Source organism: Penaeus chinensis, chromosome 40 (genome assembly GCF_019202785.1).
Source record: "Penaeus chinensis breed Huanghai No. 1 chromosome 40, ASM1920278v2, whole genome shotgun sequence".
Classification (NCBI taxonomy): Eukaryota; Metazoa; Arthropoda; class Malacostraca; order Decapoda; family Penaeidae; genus Penaeus; species Penaeus chinensis.
The window spans coordinates 28,187,643-28,199,445 of NC_061858.1; the positions used below are offsets into that span (position 1 = coordinate 28,187,643).

The window sequence follows — 11,803 nt, forward strand, 5'->3', positions numbered from 1 at the left end:
CACCAGGGAGTTTATTGATTTTTAGATGGTTTGTAAACATAGCAGCTGTGTGCTGATATTTTCTTTTTTTTTGTTTTTTTCTGTCGTCTTCTTTGTTTATTTGGTACATTAGATTTTTTAAATTTTGTTGAACAGGTTTTAGTTAACATTCTTATAAATACAAAATTAGTAATCTTCATTTAATCAGTGGTATTGTGTTTCGTATTATCTTACCTGTTAGAGAAGGAGTAGTTCATATTTTCTCAAGACATAAACATTATTTTATTATTCTCACTAGACCTAAAGATTACGTTAATGAAGGCAGGAAATGTGTGACTGATGCACTCTTGCTTTTGCAGGTTGAAGCTCCATTTATTCCCAAGTGCAAAGGCCCAGGAGACACCAGCAACTTTGACGACTATGAGGAAGAAGCTCTTCGTATTTCTTCTACGGAAAAATGTGCCAAGGAGTTTGCTGAGTTCTAGAGGCCTTTTGCAGTGTCTAGAGGCTAAGCTGACTCCCTGTGTCTGTGTACAAGTTTAGTACTCCCCTCCAGAGACCCCAGTGCATGTGCGTTGCTGTATACATGAGGCTGTGTGCGCACCATTGTGTGCCATGCAGTCAGGCCTCAGGCAAGCAGTGGGCTAAGAAATAATGCAGCAGGTGCTCAGTTGTGGGAGAAGCTGTTTACTTGGTGGCTCACACACATGCAGACAGTGCCAGAGAGCCCAGGCTGTGATGGCAGATGTGCTACAGATCAGAATGGTGATGTGGCATAGGAAGCCGCCAAGGTCAGGATTCTTCAGTGTCACTTGAAATCAGCTTGATAAGGCAATATGAACAAACAGCTTAATGTTTTTATTATTATTATGATCTTTCCCATTATTACCATTGTCGTTTTTATTTTCATCATTAAGGTGAAAGAATACCTCTGTGTCAATCCGAAGAAATATAGCCACTTGATTTCCTAGAAAGCAAGTTGACGTCAAGTAACATTCAAGATCCGGTTTTGCCTTTTGTGTTGATGTGTGCCACCTCAGGAAGATTGCCAGACAGAGGCTGTCACGTGATGGCGGGTAAATGAATGGCTTACATTGTGGTCATGGGTGCAAGTGCCATTTTTAGCAAATAAGGTGGCGTCTGTGAGGAAGTGTGCCGCCACAAGCCAGCCACTTGGGGTCTGGGAGCTAACCTAGTCATGTGGTGAGTGGGGGGTTGGTGGGCTTGTCGGGAAGAACACCACTAAAAGAACGGAGACATACAGATGGACTGGAGGTTGCACACATGGTGAACATTTACTGCAGTGAGCTGAATATCGGTCGGTGCTTTGGAGTAGCATTCAGAGTCCCCCCCTCCCCCTGTCTACTCTCTGTAGTGTTGGGGACGTACCAGGAGCCTTCAAGGATTGCCGTTCATGATCTTTCAGTGCAGGACGTATGCAACACCTTCAGCTTGAGTATAAAAGTAGGAGTGATAATTTTTTCATCAGACTTTTTTTTTCTTCTTTTTTTCTTATCCATAACACATAACAATTAGTATACAAAATAGTGATCATCTAATAATGTTTCCTACAGCGGCAAAATGATGCACAACACTGTGAAATTATTCAAAAGGAAAATATGATAACAAGTATAAATAATCAAAACATATCCTTGAGCTTAAATAAAAAAAGATAAGATAAGCGAAGACAAAAAGCCAGAGAATCAAGATGTAGTTGAGTTCCCCTGAAGGAGTGCCTGAAGGGGCATCCTGCGCTAACTTCCACCGTCTGTCTCCCTGAGCATCCCATTGGCCGTCAACGCAATCGACTGCAGCTTTGTTTACTACGCATGGTCGATGCCCCAGATTAACTATGCCAAAATGCAGCAGACTCTCATCACACATTGTAGATTACATAGTTCACTTATATGGGTTCAACAGAGTTTTTATGATTTAATACAGAAATGACAAAAAAAGGCTAGATTTCCCCAAGTTGCATGTATGTAGGTATGTATCAAAGTTAATAATATTTAAAAAAATATGTCCACGTGTGCAAAGTTGTAGAATACATATATGTTGGATTAGTGTTTCTATGCGATTCACATTGATGTGATAAATTTGAAGGATGTGTGATGGCTTCTTTTCATCCATTTCAAAATGAAAAACTAGTTAGGCTTGTATAAATTAGATTTTGTGAACTAATCTTTTCTTTTAACTGCCAGTGGGAATGAGTGGTTAGCAAATGCCTAAAGTCTGAGAGCAAATATTTTTTCCTCTCTTCCTTCTTGTGAAGTCTTGAGCTATTCAATACTGTAAGACTCTATGAGTCCTAAGGCACTTTGTAAAAAAAAGAAAAAAATATTATTTGTCTATTTTCCTGCATTTTAGAGTCTATTGTAATAATTATGATAATTATCATTATTATTAATTAGTTTTGTGTTACTATGGTCTGGCGCTCTTGTTTATGTACCACACTAACCGTAGAGGATTTCTGTTAAGAAGTTACCCGAGAGCGTCTCATTTCTTTATAGTGCAATATTTTGATGAAAGTGAGAAAGGTACCCTGGCGTCACTGTACTTTGCAATGTTACAAGAATATGCAGCTCCAAGGTTTTCTGTCTCATATGTATATATATAAACTACAGGCTATTCGCTGCCCCAGTCATCTCTTCACGCTGAGATGAGGTTGAGTTTTGACGTCATGCAGTGGTTGGCAGAAGGAAGCTTTTTACTTGAGAGATGTTGTGCAGGTTCTCCAGTTAGTGTGAAAAGTGTGCAGCATGTTGAAGGATATAGAGTGCCAGCCATAAGGAAGTTTGCATTTTATTGTTCATATGATTTTTATTTATAGTCATTTTTTTATTATTACATTTGTTTTATTATTTGTTGCCACAGAATTGGAGGAGAAAAAAACAAATCTTGTGTTGGTACTTTTTTCCCTCTTGTATTATATCCATTTTGCTTGAAGCAGAATGGCAACGTAGAATATCCTGTTATCATCTGGGTTATGTGACCTTTGTATAAAGCATGGGTTAGAAGGAGGATTACAATTGAAAGGTGGCCCAAAAAATGTAACAAAATTTTAGGTTTTCCTCATAATCTTTTATTTTATTTTGTATAAAGGAAATAAACACTGCTCAATGGTGGAAGTTCTTGATGTGTTGATGTTCTATTCAAGAATTTTTGTGGCAGGCACTTCTGTATACTGATTTTTGTAACTGTCATTTCTGTAATTATAAACTTTACCCAGTGTGGAACGAGGAAGGCTGATGACGCCTGCAATTAGTTCCTTTTTATAGTGATGGTGTATTAGTAGGTCATGATCATGTACCAGTTTTAAAGGTAAGACTCAAGTCACTGTATAATTTTGCTGAGTCTGTTAGTATTTGTAGGTTTGAAGTACGTTATTTTGTTTACCGAGTACCTCATAGGAAAATGAATTTTAAGCTTTTTATTTTTTATTTTCTTGACACCACTGAGCTACTGAAATTGGAGTAACAGCAGAGTGATATGATGACCACTGGACACAGTCTTTTTTTGTTTTGTTTTTTGTTTTTTTAATCTTTTCTTTAAACTTAAGACTGTACTCAGGCCACATTGATTAGGTGAGTGATCCATATCAGAGCAGAGAAAGAAGGATGAGTAAATTGTATGTTGAATATATTTTGAGTGTTTAAAAGAAAAAAAACAAAAAAAAATTAAACAGTAATACATGGTGCTATGTATTACCCCCTCTGTGAAGAGTTACACTAAGACTTCCCACATATTGTACTTGGGTCTGTATAATGTAGTCATCACAGGAACCAGGTGCAGGGGACTGGAACTGACATCTTTCTTTTGTGGCCGTGCGCATCCATGCTTACAGTAGAGGTAGTGAATATTAACCCCCTATCATGATACAACTTTCAGATTTTAACAAGCCTCAGAACTAACAGTGATAATTTTCCAGTTCTTTATTATTATTATTATTTGTCCAAGTACATATAAATTTAAAAAGGAGTGAATAGCAACTCAACATCAAAATCAAGTTGCTAATATGCTATTTTTCCCCCATTTTTTTCTTCTTCACAGATGTTACCTGACTTACCAATACAGGTAGAAAATAAGATTATTCTATATATATATATATTTCTTGAGTTTAGAAAAGAATAATAATATTTATTTATCATGAGCTTCAATACGTTTGAAGGATATAGAGTGGATGATAACTTAGGTCAAATGCAGCCTCGTCAGTAAGTGAACATTTTGAGCACAAATAAGGTTGTTCCCGAAGTAACCTAACGGCAGTAGTGGGATTCTTAGATGCGACGAATTGCCAAGGTGACTGGCATATAAGCTATAGCATGTTATGCTGTGAGACCAAAGCTAAAAAGGTTGGCTGGTTCCTTTCTGTAAGCGCCCCTCCCCCCCTCCAAAGGTAAGCAATGGAAATATTTAAAAGTATATATATATATAATTATTTTTAAAAATTAAAAAAAAAAGAACCACCCTTCTCATATATGTAAAGGCTCGCATTCCAGGTGTTGTCTTTGGAAAAAAAAAATGAATATTATGATTTTGATGCCCATTACTGCTCGTGATTGCTGCTTGCACTTTCAAAAGCATATGTCAGGACATGCCACAATATGTTACGACATTTGTTAAAGTGTATTACTTAGAAAAGAAAAAAAGGAAAAATTTGTCAGGAGTTCTGGCAGTCTAAAAACGTGATGGCAATTTGCTTTCTTTTGATTCTTATTATTCTTTCTTTTCCCTGTACAAAATTACCATAATTTCCCTTATCTTATAGTTCTTAAAGTATCTTTGTTTGTTTCAAGGATTGATTGATAGATAAATCCTAAGTTTCTGCAGCAATGTAAGTTCAAATTGAGTTATATATGTAATCTAAGCAGTTGGCTGCAGCCTACAGAGATGATGCGCTAAATACATTCCGCAAATTGAGCCAGAGCAACCTGGGCATGTGATTTTTTTTTCTTTCTTTTATTCTCTCGGATACCTTTTGTATATTGTTCCCTAAATTACCCAAAGACTGTATGAAGCTCATGATTAATGTACTATGAGTAACTGTGTAATTGTGATCAGTTTCTAAAACATTTCTCGGGCAACGTTTGACCAAAAAGTGACAAAGTGAATTTCTTCTGACCTTCTGCATGTCCCCAAGTGGAGGAGCTGCAAGGCATCTCTCTCTATGGCAGAGGAACCTCAAGGTCTAGATTTATGCTAGTCACTGCTGAGTTTTAACACATTTTGGTAAAATTCACATATGCCCAAGTAGCCCTCTGCAAGCTGCGGTGAAAGGAAGTGGTGATTGTTGAAGAATTACGATAGTAATACAATGATTATGAGGAGAGTGGACAAACAAAACAGACTGACGTGCGTTAGTGGGTTCCTTGATGTTGACTGTATGAAATCCCCCGCTCCCCCATACAAGCCACCTGCACACGGTCCCCTTAGAAACTCACAGAAATATCTTCTTGTCATGGGCTACTTGCTGTATGGTGTGTGATTATAGCATTAATTCATCATCTTCCCTAATGATTGTTACAATATATATGATATACATCTCAGAACTGCTAGTATCTATTTTTCTTAATCTCTAACGTGCATTAGTATGTATGTTTACGTGTGTATGTGTGCCCTATGGAATATGTTTGTATGGACACTGTGGGAGGGACCCTGTTTAGGCAGCTTAAACCAGACTATATCCCTACTGAGTATTTAATCTATGTTCAGTGTTCATAGTCCGATTGCATTGAGTTCATATTTTGTGATTTGTAGTTGCCAATTTTGAATAAGACGTTAATAAATGAAACATGTACTAAGACTTGAATGCTTTTATTTATAACCTTCTTGTACACAATAGAATATTTTCATTGGTTCTTTGCAAAACTGCCACTTAAAAAAAAAAAAAATATTGATAAAGAAAAAATATATATATTGATAAAGAAAAAAAACTGAAGTATATTTACCAGCTGTTTTATAAAGAAAAACAAGTTGAGAGAAATATTCTGATTCTAGATTTTCAGTTTTTATGAGAAATGTGGAGCTGTATTTCTCGAGACCTATTATAATATCCTCATACAATAATAATGCTGTAACTCCACCTCACATGAAAGTAGTGTTACTTGCAAAATTGTTCATAATGTACATAATTTGTACATCCATTCTACATGAACAGCTAGAAAAGTTAAAATGTTTCATAAATACATTGCAAATAATATGATAATACAAATAGTGGAAAAATGAATGTCACTCTTAGTGCTCTCAAAATGTTCTTGCGCACTTGAGCAAATAACAAATACTACATAACACACCATGACCTTCCTTCTCTTAGTGAAATAATTTCCCAAGGTTGGGATATCAACATGTAACGATAATGTGACATTCCGCAAATAATTATCTCTCTGACTACAGTACATACATGGTCTCACTTTTTTCAAGGCTAAGGTTGATGTAATTCTTTAAAGACGATAAATTCAAAGGAGGGGAGCATTCACAATAAGTCTCTGAGACTCCTTCTAAATAGATTTCATACTCCAAAACCCGCTTGGAAGGCAGCCCTTGAACAAATACCGTCTGCAGCTAGGAGGAGAGAATGGTTAATGGTTAAAAGCAAAATAAATGTGCTAGACATCTAAGGTCATATAGCACTATAGTTAATGTTAGTGAAGGATGGTTGGGTTAGTGATTAGTTGTTAAAGCTGGGTTAAGGAATTGGTGAGTGAATGGGTTAGGGTCGGATGATGTAATGTAAAGGGGTTAGATCAAGTGAAGGATATATATGCGTTTGAGGAAGGAAAACAAGTTGTCAAAGCAGAAAGTGTGAGATTCTGTAAGGATGTCTGATAAGTTGGGATGTCTATGTAGGGAGGACGTGGGCATGACAATAGAATATGTGGGACTGAAAGAGGAACATTCGGAAACCGCGAATGTTCCAATGAAGGATAGTTATACTTTCGTTGATTTACTGGCAAAGATTGCAGTGCGTGTTGGAGAATTTGAAGGGGAAGGTGCTAGAGGGTGCGATAAAGAATGAGGTTGGGGAGGTGGTGTTGTATCAGGAGGGGTGTCGGGAGGTAGAGGGTCTGGGGAAGAGGGTACTTGTGACATGAGGGTTTCACGTGTGTCTATTTAGGAGGGAGTGGAAGGGATAGAGGGGATAGTGGGAGGGTTAATATAGGTGGGGCTGGAGTCAGGGGGAATGGGTTTTGTTGGGATGGGGTAGGAGGATTGGGTGTAGGGAGAATATAAGTAGGAGGAGGATGGATATCGGCAGTCACTTTGAGTGTGGAGGGAGTGGGAGTTGTAGAATTTGAAGGTGGATGAGTATTAGTTTGGGACTCGATTATGTAGTTCTGGATATCTTCAAGAGTTTCTGTAGTGGAGTTGGTTGGGGAGTTTTGTGAGATAAAGGTTTTCTTGTGAGGGGGGGAAGAGAAGTTTGGTGTCTGAAAAATAGGGGCAAAGGAAGGTGGAGGTGATTGTGAGGTAGGGGAAGAAGGGGTGGAACGTTTATTCTGTCTGCTGCGGGTAGTGCGGCGAGGGAGAGGGGAAGGTGTTGGGGCTGTAGTAGAGATTGGGGTGTCTGGATTTAGGATAGCAAAAGAATTTGATTGGGTAGAGATTGGAGTGTCTGGGTTTAGGATGGCAAAAGAATTTGACTGGGGAAGGTAGGAGGTAGAAGAGGGGGGTTGGGTTTAAGAGAGGGTGTAGGAGCTTGGGAGGAAGGGGGATTGGCAGAGTGAGCGACATTACTGGAGTAGGGAGTAAGAGAAAAGCCTTGTCAACGTGCTTCCTGTTTGGCTTCACATAGAGTGAGTCCAAGTCTGAATCTGAGAGTTGCTACCTCAGACTCAAATTTGTAGGTGGGGCAGCCTCTATAAAATACATTATGGGGGCCGCCACAGTTTGCACATGTGCGTGATTGTGCAGAGCAATTTGATCGAGTATGGCCAGGTTGGGCACATAGCGGGCATCTGGCTGTGGAACGGCAATGTTTGGCAGGATGCCCTAAATGCCAACAATTTTGGCACTGTCGAGGAGGAGGAGGCTGGTATGGTCGGACAGGTAGGAATTCCCCACCTATGTAAACATTTAAGGGAAGGTCATGTCTACGGAAAGTAATTTTGGCAATGTTGATGGATTTCTTACGATTTCCTCTGGGAGGAATGGAGTAGCATTGTACATATGTTGCATCATAGTCTGTGAGACAAGCGAGTAAGTCCTCTCCACAATCTGACCATTCTTTGTCATGGATTGGGCAATCTGTTGGGGAGATAGAGACAGTTCCAGTGCAAGTATTGAGGGTTGGATGAGGTTCTGTAGGGATGGGATTACCACATAGATCAGTTAGTTTTGTTAATGCTATAGCTTGGTTTTCAGTTGTTACTGTGACGAGACGGGAGTGGTCGCGTCGGCTACGGAAAGAGACTTTGCCTACTTGTTTTTGGAGGCATTGTTGGAAGAGGAGGGTGTTTTGAAAGTAGGGAGCTGTGGGAGGGATCACGAAAAATCGGTCCCATTTGGCTGGGCTAAATAGAGTATTTAGGATTCTTGTAGAGGTGGGGGTAGTAGAAGTGCGGGGACGTGTGGAGGAGGGAGTAGTGTTGAGGGGGGTAGTGTTACGGGGAGATGGGCAATAAGGTTGTAAGGTAGTAAGAAGGGGAGATGGGATGGTTGATGAAGAAGGTTGTGGGAGTAAAGGTGTTGAAGTTGAGCATGTTGGGAGAGTAGAAATGTCTCCTGGGGGTTGGTTGTTGATTAGGGTTGATACTGTACTAGTATGCATTGATGATGGGGGAGTTGTTGCAGTGTTCGGAGCCGTGGTCAAAGGAGAGCTGGGATTGGGGCTATTTGATAAAGGGGCAAGCGTCATTGCCCCTAAGAGTGGGGTTACGTCTTCATTATTGGCCATGATAAGCCTGGAGTATGTTGGGGAAAAAAACAGTCCACCCCTCAGGGTCCCCTTGAGGGGTAAGGGCCAGGTATGGCAGGGGAATATCGTGCCCATGGCTCCCTCAGGCCGTTCAGGACTGACATAAAGTCAGCCTTTCATCCTTTCAGCACGGCTCTCACACCTTAGGAGGTAGATAGTAGAAGGGATTGGTGAAGAAACTGAAACTGAGTCGATGGCTGAGTCCCAAGGTTGAGGAGTTCCCCATCATTGGGTCTCAGTCTTCGTCTCCTAAACCCCCCCACGACAACAACGGGCAAAGGATTGGGGGGGTAGGAGGAGAGAAAGTAAATGTGAAGGAATGGTATGAGAATTCGATACCCTTCAGGTGACTTCTACTGTAAATTCATTTTGTATAATCATAATGTACTTAATTTATGTATCTCACACTGCGAGTATATCATCAATTGCTCTAGAACCAACGACTAACCATTTGGTGAAATATAAACGTCTTGATCTGCCTATCAGAGTGCGCATCTGTTGCACATCTGAATAAGTGTAATTGATGTCAGTGTGGTCAAAAATGTGGATTAAATGTATAATACTTATGAGTCGTGCTTGACTAAAGCACAATTATATTTAACTGACTCTGAATCTATCAAAGTTTTGCAGCCTCTATATGTGTGTGTGTGTTTATGTCTGTATGTATGTGTGTGTGTGTGTGTGTGTGTGTGTGTGTGTGTGTGTGTGTGTGTGTGTGTGTGTGTGTGTGTGTGTGTGTGTGTGTGTGTGTGTGTGTTTGTTCGTGTGTTTGTTTGTTTGTGTGCATATATATATATATATATATATATATATACGCATACACATGCATACATACATACATACATATATATATATCTATAGATACATAGATAGATAGATAGATAGATAGATATATACACAGAAAAGGTTGGTGAAAGTCCTATTCTTTGGGACTTTTATTTCTTACAAAAACTGGCTTCCTTTCTTTGAGTCACCTCTTCACATCTTCAGAAACAGAAAGGAATAACGCAATGGGTTTGGACCCGCCGAGCCAGCCCGCAGTCCCAATATTGGTGCGGGGATCCTGAGTCCGATGCTCTTCGGCTTGATAAGATCCTAGTTGGCAGCTTTGCCTTTATTCGCTCTAAATATTGTTTTATTATCTTTTTTTTTTTCTTGGTATAGTTTTCGTTTATTTATATACCGTTCTTATTAATGGGCCATTTTTAAAGAACATATAATGAAACAATACTATATATTATCGTTAATGATGTCAATTTATAAATCAGAGAAAGAGAGAAAGAAGAGAAGAGAAGCGAAAAGAGTAAGGAGAGTGGGCTGTGAGATATCAGATTAAAAATACATAATTATTTGTATAAGTTACGCGGTATTGTTATAGTAACCTGAAATAAAACAAAAATTCCCTCTTTTCTTTATGACAACGAAAAGTTGCTTTCCATCAAAGCCGTCAGAATACTCTTGGGAAAAGTCGGTTTCATTTTTGGGCTCGACAGCATAAATTTAATTGGAACTACCTGGTTATATGTAACTTAAATTATACGAAAAGGCTACGGGGAAACCACAAGCTGTTTTTGCCTTCTAAATACCATGGCCGTCGACCTTAACTTGACCAGCATTCGTGGGAAAAATACCCAAAGCTCGGTCTATGTAAACACGGCTTGAGGTCTGGGAAATGCAGCAACAGCAACGCATAAGCGCGGAGGGTTCTTTGCCTGATGATTCTTCGAAGTTCACCAGCTCTACTTCAGTGATTCTTAAGAGTACAAGGATTCGTCTGAAAAGTCGTTCGCAGGCTTTTATTAAAACAAGAAAAAAAAAAAAGAAAAAAAAAAAGAGATTATATAAAGGATAAAAGATACAGGAGAAAGGAAAGAGGAAAAAGGAAAACGGAAAAAGGGAAAAGGAGAAAAGAGAAAGAAGAAAGGAAAGGAAAAGGAGAAAAAGAGAGGGATTCAGAGAAAGAGAAATTCAGTGAGAGAGGGTGAGGGTGAGAGAAAGAGAGATAGATAGATGGATGGATATATATATATATATATATATATATATATATATATATATATATATAATGAGAGAAAGAGAGAGAGAGAGAGAGAGAAAAGAGAGAGAGAGAAGAGAGAGAGAGAAGAGAGAGAGAGAAGAGAGAGATAAAGAGAGAGAAAAGAGAGAGAAAGAAGAGAGAGAGAGAAAAGAGAGATAAAGAGAGAAAAAAGAGAGAGAGAAGAGAGAGAAGAGAGAGAGAGGGGAGAGGAGAGGAGAGAGGGAGAGAAGGGTGAGAAGAGAGAGAGGAGAGAGGGAGAGAAGAAAGAGAGGTGAGGAGAGAGGGAGGGAGAGAGAGAGAGTGAGGGTGAGAGAAAGAGAGATAGATAGATAGATGAATATATATATATATATATATATATATATATACACACACATATATATGAGAGAGATAGAGAAGAAAGAGAGAGGAGAGGGAGAGAAGGGAGAGAGGAGAGGAGAGAGGAGAGAGGGAGAGAAGAGAGAGAGGAGAGGAGAGAGGGAGAGAAGAGAGAGAGGAGAGGAGAGAGGGAGAGAAGAGAGAGAGGAGAGGAGAGAGGGAGAGAAGAGAGAGAGGAGAAGAGAGAGGAAGGGAGAGAGAGAGAGAGCGAGAGAGCGAGAGAGCGAGATAGCGAGAGAGCGGGAGAGCGGGAGAGCGAGAGAGCGAGAGAGCGGGAGAGAGAGAGAGCGAGAGAGCGAGAGAGCGAGAGAGCGAGAGAGAGAGAGAAATTGAGAGAGAGAGAAATTGAGAGAGAGAGAAATTGAGAGAGAGAGAAATTGAGAGAGAGAGAAATTGAGAGAGAGAGAAATTGAGAGAGAGAGAAATTGAGAGAGAGAGAAATTGAGAGAGAGAGAAATTGAGAGAGAGAGAAATTGAGAGAGAGAGAAATTGAG

The 11,803-nt window shown here is 39.5% G+C and overlaps 1 protein-coding gene across 1 annotated transcript in view; it reads left to right on the plus strand.

Moving 5' to 3' along the window:
• The window catches only part of LOC125047245 (cAMP-dependent protein kinase catalytic subunit 1), a gene marked incomplete at its 5' end in the record, with an annotated part of 45,223 nt that extends 39,441 nt beyond the window's left edge, over positions 1 to 5,782 (plus strand). The window contains 1 exon segment of the mRNA XM_047645459.1: positions 339 to 5,782. Within this exon segment, the coding sequence (XP_047501415.1) occupies positions 339 to 464 (126 nt within the window).
• Between the last annotated feature and the right edge of the window lie 6,021 nt (positions 5,783 to 11,803).